Here is a 23,245-nt window from a genome sequence, read left to right as displayed (position 1 = left end):
AAATAGTGCACAAAGCTGCTTTTGGAAGCAGAGAGCTCATCGCAGCCGAGCTCAGCTTGTTGTCCATATACGAATTTTTTAATTCAACAGGAATGCATTTCCAGAAAATTCTGGTTTGGGTAGGTCTTTCAAAGGCAGTATTTGTTCATCCAGTGAGCCCAGTCCGTTTCTAAAATTTAAATGTGTAAATCTGGGAATACTAGAGGGAAGCAGGTTGATCATTGCAAACAATGAGACATTACATACATACATTACATGGCATTACATTACATACATTACAGTGAGACATTTCGACAGGCTACAGCTGCAAAGATTATCTGTAATACTTCTAAATAAATTTTTGCAAACTTCAGAATCCTTAATTCTCACAAATTCCCTACTTCATCTGAAATAAATTATTTGTTGCAATCTGTTCTGAGTACTTTTAGAGAAAAGGTGAACAGGCAAAAGCATAAGCTTGTTACTGAATGAACATTCTTGTAGTTTTTTAAATGTGTAATATCCTCTGGTAAACCCTGTATCAAGGTCTCGTGTGCTGAGTATTACTGGATGAGTGGAGGTAGCAGAGAACGCTTGTGAGTGCTGCTGTGTGCATAGAATCAATGTTGAGTACCTTCAAACTCTTCATGTCAGCTATGGGATCTAGTTTTCAATTTGGTGCCTGCAAGCTCTGAAGTTTCAAGACTTTTCAATGCCAAAGGAAATTCATCAGTGCTGTAGCGATTGAGAGAGTTCCTTCGTATTTACAAACCTTGACAATTCTTTTGGGGGACATGAGAGCTATCACTGGTTGTTATTAACATTCTGCTCTGTCAGTTTATGAAGTGAGGACATTTTTGGTGGAATAGCATCAGTCTATTTCTTCCAAGGGAGAGGATATCCAGATTAATTACCTATATATGGATTATTTTATTTTATTTTATGTAATTAATAATTATATTTAAATTTATAGAGAATAGTAATTTAGTACATTGTTTTTATAACTTAACCCTATAGTAATAACAACTAAGGTAAAGCAGAGCTTTTGTAAATCATGTATGTTGTTTCTGTTGAACCTTTATTTTTCTATTTTGAGTCAACAGCCCAGCTTTAAACTGCATCCAGCTCTAAGCTGACAATGGTTGGGAAACCCTCACCTCCCTGGAGCAATTTTTCCCTACACCAAGCAGCAGCAGCAGCAGGACATAGCCCCAGGACCAAGGCTTCTCTCTTGAACAAGCTGCTCACTGTGGTCAGGGGGTCAGTTATTCCACTTGGTAAAATTGTGCCTCTTTTTCAGGTTTAAGTTCTCAGTTTTAGGGCCTAGTTGAGTGTTCTGCTTTTGCCTTACAGGGCCTGGCTGAGTGTTCTACTTAAGCTGCTTTTGGCAGCTGTACAGATTCTTGCTTCTTAAGAAAGTGCTTGTTAGATGCCCAATAGAGGTGTTTACAAAGATACAAATGTCAGCTTTGCCCAGCTTGCAGCTCATTTTCATTAGTTTTTTGTTTTGTAGTGATATGAGGGGTTGTTACCAATGGTCTGTCTCAGTTGAGTTGGATTTCTCTCTGTTCCCATTTTTTATTTCCCTGCTTCCACATGAAAGGAGAGCACACACCTGCCTTGCCCCACCAGGGTAGCATGAGAACCCAGGTGCCAGAACCCTCTGGGACTGCAGAACTGGGCTTTTGCTGCTCAGTGGCTCCACTGATGTGCAACATCTGCAAACCCCTACCTTGCCATGATGAACAGTTTCCAGTTTACCTGGTAAATTCCTGAGCAGTTTCCAAGGTGCAGTACCTTAATTTAGAGTCATCATGGGACTCTCCTGTTGGTCCTCTCTTTTTACATACCTTACAAAGATAAGCCTGTTACAAACTACTGCTCTTTGGTAATAACACCTGCTTGGTGTAACATTTGATGGCACCTTCATGCTGGCTACAAAAATAGAAACACCAAATATGACTTGTTGCAAACAATTTATTAGGTAGTAATAAATAAGAATTTAGCAGAAAGCACTACACAGCAATAAGGCATATTGATAGTATAGTTATATAGGCAACTGACACACCTTCCTAACATTTTCCTCTAGTTTTCTAAGAAAGTGCTATGTAGAGAAATGTATTTCTGATACCAGTGACAAGTGATAGCAGGGATGCACCATGAAGGACCTGACTGTTGCATTATTTTCCTTAAATAAAACATCATAACAATCCATGAAAATTCACTGTTATTTAGGCCTGTGAAGTTTAAGTAGAAAAGTACAGCTTGCTAAGAAGAATACAAAATACAAGTCTCCTGTTCACGTTTTTAACAGCTTACTACTTTCATTTCTTAAACTGCAGTTACTAGTAAGGTATGAGTAAAGTTACTATACAACAGCACAGTTCTTCACATTCATTTTAGCTTTTATTTGAAAACTTAGAGGCAAGTGCTAATTTTAATTTTTTTATAAAAGCTTTTTTTTTACAAAATATTGCACACTGTTTTAGCATGCAGTTTACACGGAAGAAATAGTCAAGTGCACTTAAAACCCTGAAATACAACCAGAAATTTCAAAGATTTGTGTTACAGATACTATTTTAATATACAAGGATATGTTTCAGACTGCATAGGATCTCACCTTACACTTGGGACCCAATCTGTTGAGCCCCAACCCTGACTCTTCAATGAGCAGGCAGAATGCTTACAAACTGTATCTGAATTCCTTGTCATCTTCATTCCTGCATCCTGCACTGCTTTTAGCCTGAAGAAACTGAATTTACCACTAGGAAAATTATTTAAGAGAAATAACTTAGTACCTCCTGTATGAGTTTTTGTTACTGCATATGTGTTGCAATCCAGGGTAGGATTTATTAAACTTTCTGAGTCCTCTGAGTATGGTTAATCTGTAAATCCCTGTCTCCCTCTCCTCCATACATACATTTTATATTGCACAGCAAAAGTAAAAATCCATTTTACAAAACAAGCATGCTAAACATTCAATATGGCTTCTGAATGATTTAAAGTATTTCCCTTTTGGCATCCTCATGCAGTATTTTAGAATAAATATGAATACAAAGTATGAGAAAGTTAAGAGTAAAAATAAAGCGAGCTCAATGTTTGTCAGAAACTAAATAAAAAACAAGAGTTTATCAAAAGTAGTTGCTCAACAGTCTAACTGGTCTAATTGGTCTCTTAAGCATATTTATCAATAGTATCTTAAAAATACAGGGTATCTACAAAATACTCCAACATATACCACGTCCTTGATGTTCCACACAACGGCACGAAAGGTAAATAGGTTAACTGAGACTTGCTTAATGGCACTGGAAGTCCCATATTTCTCTGGGAACAAAAGCTTTACTGGATTCATGCTTGTCGAACTCGGTAAACCATTTAGATTTCATCAGCTTTATTGGTTAAGCTAAAGCCCTACAATAGTTAATATAGGAAACACAAAAATATTTATAAAAATAATAGATATGTTATATAGTTTTTTTAAAAAAATAAACCATGCAGCTTCTGTACAAAGTTAAAAAAAACTGTACAAATTGACTTTTCTATTGTGTAAAATTCATGTACATGGAAGTCCTGTTACGAGGAGGAACAAGTTTTTTTTTGCTCAGCCATGAGATGCCATCTTGTAACTATTCTTCATTTCCATCACTCATTTCTTTCAGTTGGCATTAGCTGGCCATTTAATTTCATCAGGAGTTTTACAACGAGTCCTGCCTATGTAAAGGGATGCAATTAAATTCTATCATTTAAGATTGAAGCATTTAAGAACTATGCCAATCAAGCACATGACAAAAGCAATTCTCAGCTTTGTCCAATCTCAAACTCCATTACTTTTGATCATGAAGTTACTGGCTTCAGCTCACTGAATCTCATTATATTTGGAATTAATCTAAGAGAATGAGGGATTGGGCACATGCAAGAAACAGTTCCAATTAAACCCATGGTTTATCGTAATGATTATAGATGCATTTTATATATTTTGAATTCTGAAGGCTTCACATGCTAAGAAAACAAACATTCTGAAATATTAATAATAAAGCTTTAAAATAATTTTTGTGGGGGCTTGGCGTAGGCTTATACTGTGCAAGGGTGGTCAATCTCAAGAGAAAAGAGATTTGTGTATCTAATTTAGGAAAAAAAAAACTTGAATGTAAAGGATGCAAAATGATAGTGCTTACCTGTTTGGTATGCACAATAAAGCTCATTTTGTTTTCCAGACTGTGGATTTGAAAACACGTATCTCCATCTCCCAGCTGCCACATAAAGCAACCATACTTTAGGCTGAGGAGTAAAGCCTATGAATGAATGAAGGAAACTGTCACTCAGAAAATATGCTCCATACTTGCAAACTGAACTTCATTCACAAAGACAGGATTCAGACTTAAACCACTACATTCCACAACTCAGTTGCAGTTCATAAGGTAGTAAAGTGAAAAAATACAAGACTTTTGTGAACTTATAAAGACCTTAAAATCTTGGAAATTTTCAGTCAAGTTTAACTAAACAGTTGGATGTGAAATTGCTTCTAGTACAAAGATTTTTAAGAGAAGAGAATTAAGTTTAACAGTTATCATTGGCAGTTCACTTAAGCTGACCTTTGTTTCCATGTTGAGGAGGTGAAGCCCTTTTACATTTACTCCCACGTACACTTTGATGACTTTATGGCTACTCGAACTTGCTTTGGTGAATATCTGTCCTGTGAAAAAAGCTGCTCCGTAAGTAGGAATTTCCCAGCAATTCTGCAAGAACATGCGCTGAAGGTGATGCATCTCCTTACTGACACCTTCACTGGTGCTGAGATTCTAAAAATAAAGAAACAACGGCAATCAGCAAGTCCTTCCAAACAGCTGTGATTGTTTGAAGAAAATCCACTCTTCAGTGCAATCCCAACTAAATGCGTATTTCCAAAGTGCCTTCCCATCAACCATATTCCAGAAGAGACTGAGGCAAAACCCAGATACCTATATGAGCCTTGGAAATCTGAGCACAGACACACAACCTCTGAAGGGCCCCACAGATTTGCCCTTCTCAGAAGGAACTGGGACTTGGGATCAGCAGCTATGCACCCATCTTATACTAAATGCATCACAATTCTTAAAACTAAGTATTCTTCCTCCTTTAAGGGGTCCAATCCAGTGACATATGGCAAGATGAGCAAGTACTTCCTTCCAAAAATATGGATTGTTTTTTCTTTTCTAAGCAAAAGTGAGGTGCATACAGACCTCTTTTCATTAGTGGAGCCTTCATTCAGATTGAGACAGGTTTCTGTTCCTTCCTCCTCAGCAGAGTGCAGCAGTTTATTGCTGCAGTGCTCCTCAAACCAGAATGGTAACAACCACTCTAACAAAAAACGGGTTGGGCCATGGACAAGATCAGAAGGCACAGACACAAGGGAGAACACAAATCTCCAACAGTTCGGGGGCTATTGACTGTGGGTGTGGTAGACAGGATCAGCCTCTCTGGATCCACACCCTGCATTACAGCTCATCTGAATTCTACACAGCCTTTTCTAACATGTAAAATCTTCAGGGCAAAAGACTGCAACTTCCTTCCCCTTCCCACCATGCCCCACACCCCAAAATAATGTCCCAAAAGCAGATGTCAAGGAAGCTATGCTCATTCTTATATATAATTTGATGACAGAGTAGAGACAACTTTTCTACACTATAGTCTTAGACCACCATCACTCCCTCCATCTTTAATTAGAAAGAATAGGAATGATCTGCTAATTTCTGACAAAAAAAGGTGTGGCACCAAAAGAAAGTTTATGATTGAATAATCCCATCTCAAAATGAGGGGCAAGGTTTGAAAACATCCCCTAGGTGCTTCTGCAGTGTTTCCTGGCAGCTACCTCTAGTGATGCACATCAGCTGGTACAGTTCTCTTTCTGGCACACCTCACTTTTTCCACAATTACTTGTGAAGACCACAAGTTTAATCTGACCTCATTTGGGACCCATAGCCCTCAGTCAGATGCATTTTTACAGCAGCCCAAGTCCAAAAAAATTAAAATTTTTGCTCAGTTAACTGCTCTAATCAAAGATACAAGTTACACTGACAAAAAGGACTTTGGGAATCTATTGCTACAAGCAGACATGCAAATTTAAATCAGAGTAGATTTTTTACATATTTATGCCTGAATTGGAAGTGTGCCAAATACACAGCTAACACTGAAGGTAAATGAACAGGTAATGAACATATTTACTTCTAACAAAGAGATCTGTAACTATACAAGGAATATATTCCAGCAACCCATCCCAAAAATTCAGAACACACACATTTTTAGCTTTTTATACCAGTATTTCTGTTCATTAACTGAAAACCAAACAGTCAAAAGTGTTTAAGAACAGGATTTCCTACTACCTGCTTATTTATCTTACCTTGTATTCATGAAGTATCCTGTTTGTCCAATGAGGAGCTTTGCTTTTTAGTTTAGTTATTGGTACGATAGATTTAAGATTTTCTTCACTAAGAGAAAAACAAAGAGGAACAAAGTTTTTCTTCACTAAATAAAGAAAAAAGAAGGATGTCTGCCACAGTGTTCCTTCAAGTCACATACTGAGCTAGACAGCTCCTACTCTATCTTGCCTCATCAGATGAGATGGTTTCCTAAGATACGGTGCAATTCTCAGTTAATGAAGATTTACATTATACAGTCTGTGTCACACATCATGGACATGGCATGGAGAGGAAATGCCAGCAGAACACGACTCATACTTGGTTAGAGAGCAGTTCGGTGAATTCCAGGTTGGAAGTCAAAATTATATACAAAACGCCATTTACATCAGCATATCACATACTCAGAAAATATGATAGACAGTAGATACTCTTCCTTTCACTTCTGTAGTCAGCACTACCAAGGACTCAGCCCAATTAATTTAACATTTAAGTTATATATTACATGACATGAAAGAGAAGCTACTTACATCAACTGCCTTTTTAAAAAAAACACAAAAGGCAGGAAACAAAGAACGCTAAAAGGAAGAATACAAGCCTTTACTAGTTTGCTTTTATGTATAATTAAGACAGTCTCAAGACCTAGTGATGTAACCTATTTAAACTGAATTTGGCAGTATATATGATCTGCCAAGCAAAGACCCTGCACTGGACAGTGCATCAGATCTTTAAGGTCAAGGATACTCTCATACAAACAACAGCCTGGATATATTTTTGGAATTACTAGACTTTTAATGAACATTTATGTCAACTACAAAAAGAAAAACAGATTATGAAACTCCTCATCTATATGAAGAAGAACTATGTGAATATGGATGGAAAGCATGTCCAAATGGCTTTTTATCTAGTCCAAACGATCTTTGCAGGTAGTCCTGTCTGTAGAGCCAAACACTTCCATGGAGCAGGATGAACTTGGAACCACAGTACTGCTGTGCCTCAGTGTGGAGACGAACACCACCCTGCAGCTGCTGGGAGTCAGTTTCATACAAAACTCAGCTGCACTGAACTGCACACTCCTACAGGAGTCCCACTTAAACCCCATTCTCCTTAAGCTCCATCCACCAGCTCTGTAACTGCAGGACAATACATGCAAACATCCACCAGGGCAAGGCAGTTCAGATGATGCTGTGAATAAGAGATGGGAAGCATAGCAGCATTCCAGAACAGCACAGCTGCTGTTCCATGAATGAAGTGAGGTGGAGATGGCAGGGGGTGAATGTTCACACAGTAGAGAACTGGAATCTTCATGGGCTCAGATACTGCTGTAGAAATGTGTGTGGGAAGAACAAGCCGTCCCAAAATAGCTCAGCTACTGTTGTGCTGGCATGCAGAGAGAAGGAGAGAGAAAAATACCATCTGGCTGAGCCCTACTGGTTCTATGGGTTTGACCAATTTAGTACAGCATTTCTACAAATCGCAGAAGAGAAACAGTATCACTGCATGGTCTGTCCAAAGAGGGAAAGTCAACCCCAGACATTGGTCTAACAGCCATAGTGAGATGTTTCTTCAACACTGCTCAAAGCCTCAGTCCTGTCAGAACCCTCCAAATGAATACTGTTGTTTATTTTGGTATTACTATACCTCAGAACAGCTTTTACACACTACAGAACCTCCACCCCTCTGTCTAGGACTGCAATAATTTAGATTAATACATTTTCACACACAACGTCCAACATATATTAATGCTGCAAGGGTTATGTGATTACTCTGAACTATAGCTCAGTGATGAAGAAAACCAACAAATATATCATACTAAAAGTTTGAGGGTTCCATTGTAAGTGTCATCTAAAAATACTTAATCTAACCCATAATTTTAAATTTTTAACACATACTTACTTTAGAAAGCCCTGCTTATGTTTCTTGCTCTCATAATTTCCATAGACTATTTGTAGAAGCAAACTTGCCAGTGTAATCAGCTTTGCATCAGGTGATGTATAAAAACCCTTCAGTAAATTATATCTGGCTTCATCAAAAAGTATAAGAATAGCCAATGGATCCTCAATCTGTTAAAAAGATTTAAATAATATGATTTCTTTGTAAAAAAGGAAAAAAAGCTTAGAAACTATAAATACCATTTCTCACTGATTCAGAGACAGAAGACAAAGATGTCATCCTGACTGAAGTGTGCATTTTAGTGGTGCTTTGTAATACATGCATTGCTTTTCACTGACTTACTTCAACACTTCACTGATTCAACACACCAATGAAAAGCAACTAGCACACGTGCCCAATCAAAAAGTTCACAGAAATACTGTCATCTGTGGATTTTTTTTCCCCATGAATTCATTTTTGGTAATATGTTTGAATAACCCCCTTGCAATCGACGAATTAAATAACTGAAAAGGACAAGGAAGAAAATCAGGCAGGTTGTTTTTAGCCATATGACAGACAGAGACTGACACATGGAGACATTGGATAAACCTAACTGAGAGGGTGAGAAAGAAAGAACAAAGAGATGGCAGGAAGGCAAGAGAGAGGGAGGGGAGAATGTGAAGACTCAAACCATTACAGAAAAGGAGATTTCAGGTTTAAGTAAGTTTGGAAATTACTACAGTCGCAATGCACACTGAGTGTTGACAGTCAAAGTGTTCTGAGTCTGACCATAATTTCATTCACTTCCAAGTGCTGACCTTTTTTTCTATTTCCAGTGGAAGTCTCACATCCCTTCTCAGGAAAAGCTGTGAAGTTTCCCTTTGAGGATCCAAGTTTGTCAGTTCAGTGAATATTTCAGGCCAGTCTCGAATATGCTGCAAAGGCTTGTGATATGGCTTCAGCTGGAGACCTGAAATATAAAAGGTTTTTTTCTAAATAAACAGAACAACCCAGCACACACACACACACACACAAATTATTAAATACTGCACCAAACCCAGAGTATCTGAAACTGAGGATTCATTAACAAATATTTTTCCTATGTTTTCTAAACTGCTATATAGAAAAGGTTTTGAAAATATGGATTTATTGATAAAATTCTTAGCATCAATTCACTAAATGCAATAGTGTTGAAACTTCATTATTTTCAGTTTCTCAGGAGTGAAGTGCTATTTAAAAATATAATTCAGTACCAAGACTGACCTTCACAATAATAAAACATGAGAGACTGTTGTCTCTATTATTATGGCAGAAATACAAAGTCCAATAATCTTATTTCTGACAGAAAAATACAGATACAATTTATCTTATAAATGTGTTTGCCCTTTTTGTATATATATAACCATATAACTTCAGAACAGACATTTTTCTTTTTAATCTGTAAAATGTCTTGATTCTTAACAGGCTAAAGTAAATCAATGTTTCATGTTCTCCTGTGTATATGAGAGCTGAGAAATTAATACAGAGCTTTCAGTCCTAGTATGTACTAGAGTCTGTACTTTGGCTTACTCACTCACCCTGCCTGTCCTTGAATTGCCACTTGGCTTTTTCTAGGAGTGAGGTTCTAGGAGGCTGTATCTGCCTCATCCTTACTGCTCTGGCTTTCACACTGGCATTTCACATTATATGAAAATCTTAAAAGGATATGTTACAGTGCAACATCTTTCACTGAGAACTATCTGTTCATTTAACTTATCCATCTTACAGTCAAACACAGAAAAGCATCATCTGTCCTACAAGCAAAAAACCTATGGTCCCTACAAGTTGTACACAAACTGCAACATTTAATTTTTATAATGAAATTTGTCCATTAGTTGTGTGAAGCCATAAATTGGGAGCTCATTTTCGAATCTAGGATAAATATCTAGATAATTACTTGCGTTTACACAATGTATCAGTGAGCTCTTCCCCCTAAATGCAAGGTGACCCAAATGCAAGTCACCTCAGCGACTGTATGAAAATATTACATAGATATCCAGAAAAGGCAAAAGCAGCAAGACTTTAACCCTCAAACATTTTCTTTTCTTAACATTAACATTTACGTTTAGTTGATGGTTACAGCAGTCATGTGGCATACAGCAAATTAAAAAGGCCAATGGTATGACACCAGAAGATTAAAGTAAAATAAAGTATTTCCTGCGATAATTAGAGCTACTTAAAAAAAAAAGTAACAACTATAGAGGAGCATTGGCAACATTAAATAACATTTTAAATGCAAGCCTTCTGTGTTAATAACACTGTAAACAGCAGACCAGAACTGAGCTTTGTAATCCACAAAGTGTCCCAGAGCTATCGTGTTGCAGCAGTATTGATGACCACATTATCTAAAACTACCCAACCACACTAGTTGGCTCTTTTGGGTTTCTATTTATCTTTCACTATATATCTCAAATAGAAAGTATAATATCTTTTTTATTTAGATCAGAAATACCAAAAAATACCACAAATATAAACACAATATTTTACATCAGAATTCTCTCCCACCAAATATATTTTAAAATTTGTTTATCAAAAATTATTTTGGTGCAAAACACAGAAAAATTCATTTGATTAAAGCACCTAATAAAAAAACATTAATCATCTTACTTTAATTAGTAGTTATAGAAAGACTAAACATTAAAAAAACAACTACATGCATCCAAATTCAGATACAGTGGGAAGAAAAAGGATAAGTTACTAGTATGACAGCCAAGGTGCCCTGTAACAGAAAGGCAACCTGGAATAGCCTCATCTTCCTGGATGAAATACATTATAGGTGCCAGAGTGATACAGTCAGACCTATTGAGGAAACCTAAAGAAGAAGCTAAAGCAGAGAAGCTCTCCACAGATCTCAAAGGAGTTTGGAAACTCCAGGCTGTAAAGCCTGCCAGAGAACATGTCTCCTACTCTCCTAAGACAGCATTACTTTTTTCTAAAGGCAACCAAAACAAACTATGATAAGCCCTCAAGTACAACCATTGTCTTTTTAACTTACTGAGGTTCTCAGAACAGATCCAGATGGTGAAGTACTGCTGAGTTTCTTGAGACAGGCGCATGCCCTCCATTATTTGCTGGACAGTTGTGTTGTTTCCATGTTTCAGCTCCACAGAGCGATACGACCCATCCATACGATAAATTCGCGCCTTTTCATACTACATAAAATGGGAACATATTAAACAATTTGTTAAAATCCTTTCTGTTGGTGTTTCTAGTGAGGAAAGTAGTTTTTGCATATATCAGCAACATCTATAATGTTGGGAAAAATAACATTGCACAACTCCTACATATTTATTGCTTACCTAAATTGCTTGTATCATATCCTGTGAAAGTTCTTATACTGTGCTTTTTACAACAGTAACTCCAAGAAAGATCTTGCTGGTATTTTGAGGACTTCTATTGAACTAAAAGGAAGTAGGGATCTGTGCTCAGCTGCCTAGACATATCCCAAAACATTCACTTTGCTATTACTGGCAGGTTATGAATTTTTCCCTCCTATACTAAAAAGACTTATCTTTAGAGGGAAGCACCACCCCTTACTCAGAATCTGCTACGAGAACACAATCTCACTAAATCTTATAGAATTCCTGTAATATAATCTAAATAAATCTAATAAATAATAATTCATTTTCCCCTTCAGAACTCCCTTGGCTTTCACTGAATTGCATGTGAACCCACAGTATGCCTCCTGAAAGATAAACATAAATCAGGTGCTTAAAGTATACACAAGCCATAAATCAATGAAATGTTTTGTTTTCATTTCTGTAACAGTTAGATGTTTCAGCTGCTTGAATAAAAACATTTCAGGAATTTGTTATTTCCTTTCCTCAAATCTACTAAGTCATCAAGAATTGAATTCCTAAAAACTTCAGGAAAAAAAGATAGATGGCTTGGAAAATGACAACTGATTGAAAATGAGGTTGAAATGGAAAACATCCGTTTATTTTGCTGCAGTAGTAACTGTCATTCCTACTGTAGTAGTTTATAGGGGGAGTTTATATATTGTATTAATTCAATAGTAATAAGTGACAACATAATATCATGCATTACACTCTGAAATCTACTTAAAACGTGCCCATTAGTCTTTAGAGTTATTAGAGACACACACCTTTACATGAGCTACTGCATAATAAGATTCTTAAAATAAAGGTCAGTTCCTTAATTATTTCGGAAGACCATTCATGCAGAGTGAAATGATAATTTAAAGCATCTTGAAAAACTGACAGGTTTAGTACCACCTACTTACAGGGATTTGGGTTGCATCTGAAGTCAAAGAAAAGAACCAAGTATGTTTATATAATTTGGCTAATTTTAAATCTATTTCAGGATAAGAGAAATTGCATTGTAAATTTTATTTCCTGTCCTGGCTTAATCTCCACTGGCTGCCAAGGAAGCCTACACTGACTAACTGATGAAAAGCCTGTTTCATGGAAGCCTACATTTAACCAGCTGAATGCCATTGTTTATCAACATATAAGGTAAGAATGCATAAAGGAAGCCTATGGCTGTATGATCAAAAATAGACAGAAAACCAGTAGCTGATGTGATACTCCTACAAATAAATTGGAGCATCATATTTACATGTCTTACATGTATTTCTTGAGCCATGAAACAGAACAAAAACATGTAAATAGACAAAATGTCATTTTCAATATTTACATTAACAATTTCAACATGCTGCACATTTCCAGTAACAGCCAGAAGTGACTCTAGCTCTTCTACAAGATTAAGTGAAAATTAAATATAAACTTTAAACTATTTAGAAAATAAACTCATACAGGTTTATTAACGGCTTCCTTCAGTAGTTTTGCAGCTTCTTCCCACTCATTTTGTTTGTTCTCTTCACAGACATTCAGTGGAGATCTTCCTTGTTGATCAGTGATGTGCTACAAACAAATAGAAACACTGATTCTACACTGATTTCACCAGAGACAGGTAAACATTTACACACTTCTGAGATAATTAAAATCCTTGATACCAGAGTTCAAACATTTAATTGATACAAAATGGAAAAACTAGAGCTAATGAAAAATATTTAACTATTTTTCAATAATCCTTTTGCAAGATCATTGTGTTTATACATTGTTATCTGGACACCAAAATATTCTCATACACAAGCTGGAAACTGTTGCTAAAACTGCTATTTCTATACACAAACAGAACTTACTCTGTCAATTTCTGGATGATTTAGTAGAATTTGTACTATTTCAGCATGCCCACCTCCAGCAGCAAAGTGAAGAGGAGAGCTAAGTTGACCATTCAAAAGATTTGGATTACATTTCCCTTTCTCCAACAGCATTCGAGTGGCTTCAACTTTTCCATACCTGCAGACATGTTTATATCAGAACAGACACAACAAATATTTTCAGATGGTCCAAGTGATTTTTTTTCACACTGAAAAGCTTTTAGCTTTCAAATTACACCAGATACAACAGAACATAATTAAATTCGTAGAAATTAATAATAGTTCTACGCTTCTTTGGCAATCACTGGTCTAGTGACCAATGGTTGGATTCATTATAGACAAACTGAGCCTTGCTTTAAACTAAGCAACTTTTAAACTAACTTCAGCTAAGTTTGGGTAGTTGCAGCAATTCAGTCATGGCAGAACAGAGTCCAGCTTTGTCTGGAAAAAAATAATAAGTGTGAGAATCAGAGTTCAGATTCTCATTGTCATGCAGATGGATCCTGATGATTCTTAATCCCCATGCTTATAACTGGTAACTCTTGTGTATACTTGATGTATAAAATATTTATAAACTTTCTGACAAACACTAAAAAGCAAGTAAAATTGTGAGCTTTTTTATAACAAAGTTTGATTTTCATATTATTCCATATATACAAAAGACTAACTTCCATAAAGATAAAACAAAAGCATTTTTATGATTGAGGAAAGCTTTCAAGCACTTACAGGTAAAATCACAGAGTTACAGTCAGACATGCTGACCTCTGTAAATCACCTAGTCCAGCTTCCCACTAAAAGCTGTGCCATAACATGCTCAGCTCAGCTACTGCTGTGCTGTAAAACTGCTCACAGGCTTAAGCCAACAAACACAGTGAAAGTTACCATGCTGCAGTAGACCCAGTACCTCCAGCAGGAATTAGAATAGATAGTCAGGAGAGATACAAGAGGCAATAAGTAAGTGATGACATGATCTCCACAACCAGTCTTCCCAAAAACCATTCAAATTAAATTAAAATTATCTCAAAACCTGAAGCAATGTTTCCTTTCAGAAGGTTAACACTAACATATATTATAATCAAAGCATTAAAAAAGTCTAGAGATTTTTTTATTTCTTCTTTTGGAGGCTGAGACATTCCATAAATGATAGCACTAAAGAATCACGATAGCTAGAATGCACTTGATTGGCAAAACTATCCTTGACTCACCAGCATGCATAATGGATTGGTGCCCAGTGGTCACTATCCAACTGATTAACAGAAAACTTTTCATCCAGAAGGTGGCTTAGTAAATCAGAGTTGCCTTCACAAGCACTGCGGTGAAGAGGGAAATCATCTACCCACTGGTGTTCCCTATGAATTAAACGGGGAACAGGAAAAACGCTGTTCAGAAATATTACAATTGTTGAGAACATCAACTTTTTAAAAATTACTAACATAGCACTAACCATAGATCTACATGGAGAATAAAAGAAGTTCATGCAGCTAAAATGTGCCAGTATTCATACAAATAGGTTGTCATGCAGAAATCAAGCCACAGCTGTATTTATTAGAGCAAGAAATGCCTCTCTAACGTTTATAATTTACACCACCTTTCTTGATTCAACCTTTAACTGTTGAATCTCAATACTTAGAGATTTCAAATAGAATTTCATTGAAAATATGTGTTTGTACAGTGAAGCCTAAAGTTATAGGAATCTCATTCTAAGTCTACCAAATGCTACTGTAATAAAACAAACAAAAAAAAAAAATCCGTTTATGAAAAAGGAATGTAACATAATACTTGTCCTCTGTGACACTGCCCGCGCTAGGTTGCCACTTTTCTCTTTTAGGAATCTGAATCTTTGAATAGTCTGGGGCTCCAAGGCCAAAGTATGGATTTATTACCACCTTGTCAACCTGTGAAGACATAATTTAAACACAACTGAAAAAAAAATCTTACTGGTATTTGGCTACACAATCCCCCATTCCGGCCAGGTATTCTCTTGAAACCAAAGTTATGATAGTAACATTTTATAATGAAAGAGAATTATGACCAAATATGAGGATTTGAAAAACTAGGGCACAACTACTGCTAAATAAACAACTCTGATGTGACCACACTCTCATATAAAATAAATGAATGAACTCTAAAAGGAGTATATATGTTTGACAAATACAAAATAAAAATGTAGTTCTTACCCTATTTGTATACTGAAGGTCAGATCCAAACAAAGGATTGTAGATACACATATCTGCTTTCTCCAATGCCAGCATTTTGCTCTTTATTTCCAGGGCAGTATAACCCATGTGCAATGAGCTCTCTGTTTGACCAGGTTCTATAGCATAGGCAGGGTTTATTACATTTGTTTTAATTCTCTCAAGAGGAGATGGTCTGAATAAAGCTGGGATGGAGTGAGACTGCGTATGCCTTTCATCCAACCACCTGCAGAAAAGGATGGGCAAGTAATTAATTTTCAGGCAGAAAATGATCATTTTGGTCATGCTGTCCATTATTTTGTTTAAGGATTGCAGATATGATAACCACACATTTGAATTTAAAAAAAGAATTATAATGTGCACAGCCAGTTTTATAAGACTAAATTACTCCTTCAATGTGAAATTTGTTAATCACATTCTGTTAAACAGTTGTATTTGCTCAATTTTGTGCAGATGCATACTCTCAAAGAGAAGGAAGTTGTACACCAAGAGTAACACCGGTTAAAACCACAAAACCACAGCAGCATGTCACCATTTCGTTTACTTTCAGTTTATTAACATTACTACTCTGAACAAATTTTGAAACCTAAAGCAGTATTTTTAAGGGTGAGTTTCAATATCTGTACTGACTTAAGCTTTTCAACTCACGTGTTTCATTAGGGACAGACAGGAAAAGGCAACAAACCAGAAGGTCCAGTTTCCAAACAGCTACCAGGGGAAGTCAGTACTGTACACCTGCTGCATTTTCCCTGCCACATATGCAATATAACACAGGGCTCAGGACAAATTGTTCATGTCAAGTTTTGCATAAATATATTTTTACCAAATTGTTAAATTGTTTTAGTGTTATATTAACTGTTGCATTAGAGGTCTAAAGCCAGGTTTGTGTTTAGGTTTCTGCACATGCTTTCTCACAAGCTTGAGGTAACAATGTGCTTGCTGTAATACAATAAATTCTGTTTAGTGATTGAGCCTGGAAATATAGAAGAAAGAGAAGTAAGTAAATGCTTTGGACATCCACTGACAAACCACTCGAATCTTGTCTGTCTCAGAATCATATGCAAGGATGGCAGAAAGTAACCTGCAGTTCAGTGCATATGCTTAGGCCTATTTTTAAGTCCTAGATCCAAGCTATAATGTCCTGCAAAAGCAGCATTCTCTTCACTTACTCATGGTCCTGGCAGAAAGACAGTAAAATTGTATCCATTGTGCTATAAACACCCTCTAAGGTATTTTCTCTAAATATTTGGAGGATAAACTAAATATGGCAGTTTGAATCTTTGAGAAGTATTGTTTCAGATTATGTACATAGAGAATAAAAAATATAAACTATTTTCTATTATACCTCCAAGGCTTCTTGTGAAGCTTGAAACACTTCTAAGCAGAACTTAGAGTCTGAAGGCATTCAGTAAGCAGTAAATAAGTTTAAGTGGTGTGATGGTATACACAGAAATACTACAACTCTACTAATAAACTGTAAAACTCTTCATACAGAACCTTTTAGGTAATAGCCTGTAGCATGATTTTTTACATTAGCCAGAGGTTTCAACTAACTTTATTACTGTAAGTAAGTTCATATACAAGTGTGTCTGGTATTTCTTGGGTAAGGGTACATTACAAAAAACCACTCAAAAAAAAAAACAAAAAAAAAACCCAACAAAACCAAAAAATAAACCAAAAAATAAACAAATTAAAAAAAAAAAAAAAAACAATTAAAAAATAAACAAAACACCCACCAAAACAACACAAAACCTGTTCATGTATTCAAATTTCAAACTACTATAAATCTGGCTAAACAACTTTCTGAAAGTTAATTCCCTACTGCAAATAAATTTGTACGTCTGGGGAAGATGCACTCCCTTTCTACAGGGAGATTTAATTTAAATGCAAATCTTAATGGTATACAATTACAGGATATTTTTACTACACTGTGGCAAATGCTCTTACTCAAATGACAATTATGTCATTTACAGAAGATTAAACATTATGATTTTGCAAAACATTCACTGTGAGCATGAACGTTCAAAAAGCTACTTGATTTAGATCAGGTAGCAAAGTCTTTTTGCAAAAAGACTTTTAGAAGTATGTTGTCAGGGTTTCCATTTCTGATAAACATGAAGAAAACACCATGATGATTTCTTTCTTAACCACAAGAATACTACAAAAACCTATGTAGCACTCTGACATATTATCTTTTTAGTATATATTTATATTTTGATATAAAATATCAAACTTTTCATTTCAATGTCTTTTTACTGATGGTGTCTCTTACTTATCCAAGGCAATTAACATTTTTGCTGTAAGCGTAGCAAAGTGTGTGCTGGATTCGCTGCAGACTCTCATGATGTCTTGTAAACAGTAGAACACAGGACATCCAGGACTGTATGTATATTTTGTATTATCTAAAAAAGAAACATACTCTGCATCAGACAAATCAGTCAGAAGAATATTATTTTCCCTTCTGCATCTTTTGTAGTTACACATCCCTAATTAAGACTATATTCTAACTTCAGACTAGAGTGACTTTTCTTTAAATATTAACTGATAGCTATTACATACAATCCTGACATAGCAATTAACAACCCAACAGATCAGCTTTAAAACCCCTACGTATTCTGTCACTATTCTATCAGTGTGATCAGGTTCATTTGAGGAATAAATGTTAAATGCATCCTGGTACCAGAAAGAAAGAAAGACAATTCAGGACTAGGAGGGGCATGTATTGGTACTGGTAACTCCAAAATAGTATCTGATAGGTTTTATCAAGTCTTATAAGTAAGGCAAAAATGAAGAAGTTTCCCCAAAAGCACACAGACATTTTACTTTAAGATTTTAAAAATACATTCCTGACAAGTAATTTACTTGGCTTTCTAAAGAATTTATTTACTGTTTAGAGACTTACTAAGCATTCTTCTCTGAGTAGAGAACACTGAACTGAGTAGGATGTCTTAGAGTTGCATTCAGCAAATTCTACACAAGTTAAGGCCTGTGTTTTGAAATATAACCAAGTGCACAAATGCTGCTATACCAAAAATGTGCTATTGTTAACAAAAACAAAGGCAATACATTAAACCAAAGGTTTCTTCCTTGATTTTAAGTAACTTCTTCAAAATATAAAATATTCAGGGAGTTTTGCACCTGCCTATAAGTTTTCATTTTTAAATACAGAAAAACATATCATATTAAAATATATTATATAAATATGTGATATACACACATAAGAGTATACATATAATCATATATCAATGTCATAGATACGTACAACTTAAAATACATTAAAAAATAAGCCCTCAAGTGAACTTCTGCTAAAATGAGTGCAGCTTCACAAATCATGCTCAATGTTACCTTTCACAACAGTTGGAACAATGTAGAGAGATGCCTCCTGGCCTGCCTTCTCTCCATCTAGAGGAAACTTCTTCATTAACACCACACGCTTTCCTAGCACATTATAAAAAACAGACAAACCACAAATCAATTAATAAATCATCAAAACAAAGAAAAAAAATCTTGAGTTGGCTATCTGAAAGCTTATCAGATTCAATCTTCCTACTTTCTGGGAAGAAAAAATTATGAGCTATAATCTAAAGAAAGCGAAAAAAATCTAAATACATATGAAAAACTAAAGAACATAAATATGTATATACCCATTAACATGAAAAAATTAGATGACTGTAGCCCTTTTTAACTTTTCCAACCCCAGCTACATATTTTACCAGTGTACAAGCCAAGCTGGGCATAATGAATGCTTGGGCCATCTGAGTGAGTTGAATTAAAATTCTCCTAATGATGCAAAAACACAGTTTTTGCTTTCAGAAGGCATCCCTCTATATGTGTTAATTCTGTTATTTTGTGTTTGCTGCATAACAAGCTCTGTTATGTCCACTCAGCTGCACTTATTGTCACCTGCCACATTTTACCATGTAAACAACAGAGATGAAGTCCACAGCAAAGACCAGAAGTCCTTTAGTCATTATACTTTATACCAACCTGGAAATGTAATAGGCTGGCTAAAACAAATTTATCAGCACAAGTGTGAGGTTCTTTGCTAGATCAACTATGTAACAATTAAAAAAAAAAAAAAAGTACTCATCAAATTCCATCTATGAGCAGTACAGTTATGCTAGAAATATTTTCATCTAGATAATGTCTTCTGAACAATTTACTTTATAATCTATCAGTTTTCTAGCCCAAGTCAAGTTTTAGCTAAAGTTATGGATACAAAAGCCACTTTGATCTGGCTTACTGGAAGTTTAGCTACAAATCTAAACTTAAGGGGAAGAAGCAGCACAGACAAAGATTCATTTATTAACAATCATTTAGTAATAAGCATTTTATAGAGTTGGAAGGTAAATGCAAGGTTTCAGCTGTATAGTTGGCTTAGGTTTTTTTGACGAACCTCAAAACCTATTTTCTTTTCTCATATTAATTTCATGCTTTTACACAACCTTCCAATAAAAAAAAAATTTTCATGGTGTTATCAATAGAATATTAGATTTAAATGGTTTTACCTTTAATACCCTGATTGGCTGGTGAAATCGGTTTGGTGGTTTCTAATACATAATCCAAGATGCTCTGGGTTACCTCAGTGCCTCCTTGAAGTTTAGCTTCCAGCAAAACTTTTTTTCTTTTTTTCTTTTGGCCTTCAATGGGGACTTCAAGCAGCAAAATCTTTCAAACAATAATGAAACCAAAGAAGTTTAAGCACAGCTGAAAAAAGCACAGAACTTCAAAAAATACATTTTTTTATGTCACTGTAAAAGTAGTAACAAAATTCAAGAAGTACTAAATGTTGAGGCGCAGAATGGTGAAGTCAGAATGACCTCTGCAGCAGACTAAAGAGTAAAAGACAAGGCTACATTTTCTTCTGTTATATTACTACATAATTACTATACTACTTAAAAAGCCAAACTAATACAAAAAGAAAAGAAATAGTTTTACTTCATAGGATTTAGCTCGATATTCCCGAGAATTGAGGCTAGCAGTATTTTTTGGACGGATCACAGCAACATATGCATCTCCAATGTTTTCTGGGTTTCCCATCTCTCCTTCTTAATCACTGGAAATAATGAATAAACAGGAAGAAAAGGTTCAGCTGAAAAAAACATCCAACAGGACACTAAACTTCAGGATGCAGTGCTCATATCCACTGATGCTTTGCATTATTCATTTATTGTTCTTTTGCTGGAGAAATGCCAATAGATATAATTCTGCTTCCTTTTAATGAAAGGAGAAAATAGGATGTCATATAGATTCGATACAAATAAGCTTGTTCTCTAACCCATGTTTAAAATAAAAGCAATGTATTTTTTCCCACTTTGTAATTATCTTCCCCATTTTGCAAACCATAGAAAAAGGCCATAGAAATTCTACACTCTGAAAAGCATATGAAATTGAAAAAGAGAGCCATTTCAAAGTGACAAGCACTGTAATTTATAAATTGTGCTGTAACAAGTACTGCACTTCTATCAGTTCCACACGGATTTCAAGAAAATACCTGGCTTTCATCTCCCCCCCACAAAGTAGAACACAGTCTTGCCTACAGCCAAGTAACAAAGCTGATAAAAATAAACTATAATATGGATTCATTTACTTAGTTTTATTTCAGTGGGGATGCAAACTGGTGCACAATTAATTCAAATAGAGGTTCTGAAAGGAATATATCTTTAGTTTCTGAAAAAAGTGAATAGAAGCATTTCGATTTAAGAAAAAGCTTTGCTTACCCTTCTGTTAAACCAAGGTGACAATTCCTAAAATCACAAAATTGTACGGAAATTATATGGAAAACCTCCTAAAGCTAAATCACATATCAGCTTCCAGAAAGAAGGTTATGTCTGAGCATTTCCACCTTCCAGCTGATCATTTTCTTCATCTGCAAATGAACACCCTTTCATTCCATAGCATCAGTAAGCACATGCTTTTTGCAGATTAATTCCTCCACATATTTTAAACCGAAGTGTTTCTAGCTTCTCCACCTCTTCTAGAAGAAACAGAGATCTTCAGATTCCTATGCCCTTAGTCCAGTATTTTTCCTGGGATCAAGACTACCTGAAAAGATATCGAAAAAACCTCAACATAAATAACAGCATGTATATTTTCACCATCAGTTAAGATAAATACATTAGTTAGAGAATTTAATTATGGTATGTGAACAGCATATCTGAAGAAAAACAGCTTTTTTTGTAGTGATTTGCATTACAGTAGGATCAAAAAAACATTAAATAAGCAACATGCTGACCCATCCCTTATGCACAGTTGGGAAATGCCTGCTCCTTGGGTTTCCTTCTGGAGGGAACCTGCACTGGTACAGCTGGGGCACCTGGACGACAGGTGGTGGCACAGGTGAATAAGCAGCGGGTGAACTCCCTCTGCCTGCTGTGCACTAAATTCAGTGCAAGATGAGCATGCCTCTGAAATCGACAGCGGTGAGACTTGCAATACAACTCCAGAAAACAAAAAAGTGAGAATGAAGAAGGGTGGGGCTGTAAGGATGTGACAATAAACACTCCAGCTTCAGAAAACACCACCACCGACTCCGACCAAAGCCAGGTGCTAACAACGCGGCCCCATTCCAAAGGCTGCCGGTCTAAGGCACACGCCTCACCCAGGCTTCTCCCAGCACCGCCGACCCTTCCCGCCTCCCGCAGGACCCGCGGGGCTCCCGGCCGCGCCAGCCCCGCCGCGGAGGAGGGAGGGAGGCCGGGGGCATGGAAGCCCCGCAGCGCTGCCTCGCCTGGGCTCGGCCGGAGGGCGACGGGCGGGAGGCGGCCCCGCACTCCAGCATCTCCCGCTCCGCACTGCCCGGCCGGGAAACGCGCCCGAACTTCCCCGGCCGCGCCCAGGAGCCGCCGGGCACCGCACCCGAGGGGAGCTCCCGCTGAACCCCCGCGGGGCGGGAGCGGCTCCCCCGCCCTCAGCACCGCGCCGGGGCCGGAGTGAGGGAGGTCGCCCCAGCCTCGCTCCCTCCCTGCCAGCCTTGCCTTCCTCGGTGGCGCCTACCGCCGCCTGCCCGCCGCATCCTCCCGCCGCGCCCGCCGGCCAGGCCCCGCGTCCCGGCCTGCTCCGCCCCGTCCCCGCCCCGCTCCCTCCCCCGGCGCGGTGGATCCGCTTCCCGTCGGAGCCCCGCGGGCCTCGGCCGCCGATGAGTTTCCGGGTCGGCAGCCTGAACTTGTGCTGCCGCCGCCGGTTGTTGACCGCGGGCGGAGAAAGAGGGAGTGGGCCGGGGCTGCGGGCCGGGCCGGGAGCAGGAGGCGCGGCCGGCGGGCGGGGAGGCGCCGAGGCGGAGCGGCCGCCCGGGCCCGCGGAGCGCCGCCGGCAGCAGCTGTCAGCGCCGCCACCGCCGCCGAACAAAGGGGTAGCGAGCCGGCGGCAGCCGCAGCGCCGTGCCCGCGCCGGGGGCCCCGGCGGGCTGAGTGACAGCCCCGACTGCCCGTGAGGCTCCCGCTGGAGCGGGCACTCCAGAGGGCGCCGTACCCGGAGTGGAGCGGGAGAGAGGTGCGGCCGCTGGGCACATGGAAGCTCTGAGTGGCGGGCGCGGAGGTGCAGGGAAGGGCCGGGGAGAGCCCCTGTGAGGAGCCGGTGAGTGCCCG

At 37.7% G+C, this 23,245-nt stretch overlaps 2 protein-coding genes across 10 annotated transcripts in view; one reads left to right on the top strand and one right to left on the bottom strand.

Annotated features, from left to right (window-relative positions):
- Positions 1-1,938: 1,938 nt before the first annotated feature.
- KRIT1 (KRIT1 ankyrin repeat containing) lies at positions 1,939-22,728 on the bottom strand. 6 transcript variants are annotated; one of them, XM_056482912.1, is made up of 18 exons: positions 22,656-22,728; positions 21,380-21,704; positions 20,598-20,715; positions 20,168-20,327; positions 19,005-19,097; positions 17,932-18,061; positions 15,642-15,885; positions 15,244-15,359; positions 14,670-14,813; positions 13,447-13,603; positions 13,058-13,165; positions 11,278-11,434; positions 9,062-9,213; positions 8,268-8,434; positions 6,356-6,443; positions 4,572-4,778; positions 4,155-4,271; positions 1,939-3,690 (listed from the first exon to the last, which is right to left on the bottom strand). In XM_056482912.1, the coding sequence occupies exons 3-18, from the start codon at positions 20,697-20,699 to the stop codon at positions 3,622-3,624; spliced, it is 2,211 nt and encodes a 736-aa protein (XP_056338887.1). In that variant the 5' UTR covers positions 20,700-20,715; positions 21,380-21,704; positions 22,656-22,728; the 3' UTR covers positions 1,939-3,621. The 6 variants fall into 6 exon arrangements, with proteins under 6 accessions (XP_056338887.1, XP_056338885.1, XP_056338889.1 ...); XM_056482910.1 differs by having other exon boundaries at positions 22,637-22,710; XM_056482914.1 differs by lacking the exon at positions 22,656-22,728 and having other exon boundaries at positions 21,632-21,706.
- An 86-nt stretch (positions 22,729-22,814) lies between these two features.
- The window catches only part of ANKIB1 (ankyrin repeat and IBR domain containing 1), an 88,698-nt gene continuing 88,267 nt past the window's right edge, over positions 22,815-23,245 (top strand). For all 4 annotated transcript variants that reach the window (XM_056482909.1, XM_056482907.1, XM_056482908.1 and 1 more), the window contains exon 1: positions 22,815-23,234. The gene's annotated coding sequence lies outside the window, so the exon portion shown is untranslated. The remainder of the gene's footprint in view (positions 23,235-23,245) is intronic.

Source organism: Oenanthe melanoleuca, chromosome 2 (genome assembly GCF_029582105.1).
Source record: "Oenanthe melanoleuca isolate GR-GAL-2019-014 chromosome 2, OMel1.0, whole genome shotgun sequence".
NCBI lineage: Eukaryota > Metazoa > Chordata > Aves > Passeriformes > Muscicapidae > Oenanthe > Oenanthe melanoleuca.
Note: the sequence above shows the minus strand (reverse complement) of the source record. Positions and strands in the feature narration are given on the sequence as shown.

Excerpts from the sequence above, each read along its gene's own strand:
- KRIT1 (XM_056482912.1), bottom strand. The coding sequence starts at position 20,699 with ATGGGAAACCCAGAAAACATTGGAGATGCATATGTTGCTGTGATCCGT. Across the intron at positions 13,604-14,669 it reads CCAATCCATTATGCATGCTG|GTATGGAAAAGTTGAAGCCA; the intron begins GTGAGTCAAGGA and ends ACATGTCTGCAG. Across the intron at positions 4,272-4,571 it reads TCCTCAACATGGAAACAAAG|GCTTTACTCCTCAGCCTAAA; the intron begins GTCAGCTTAAGT and ends ATTCATTCATAG.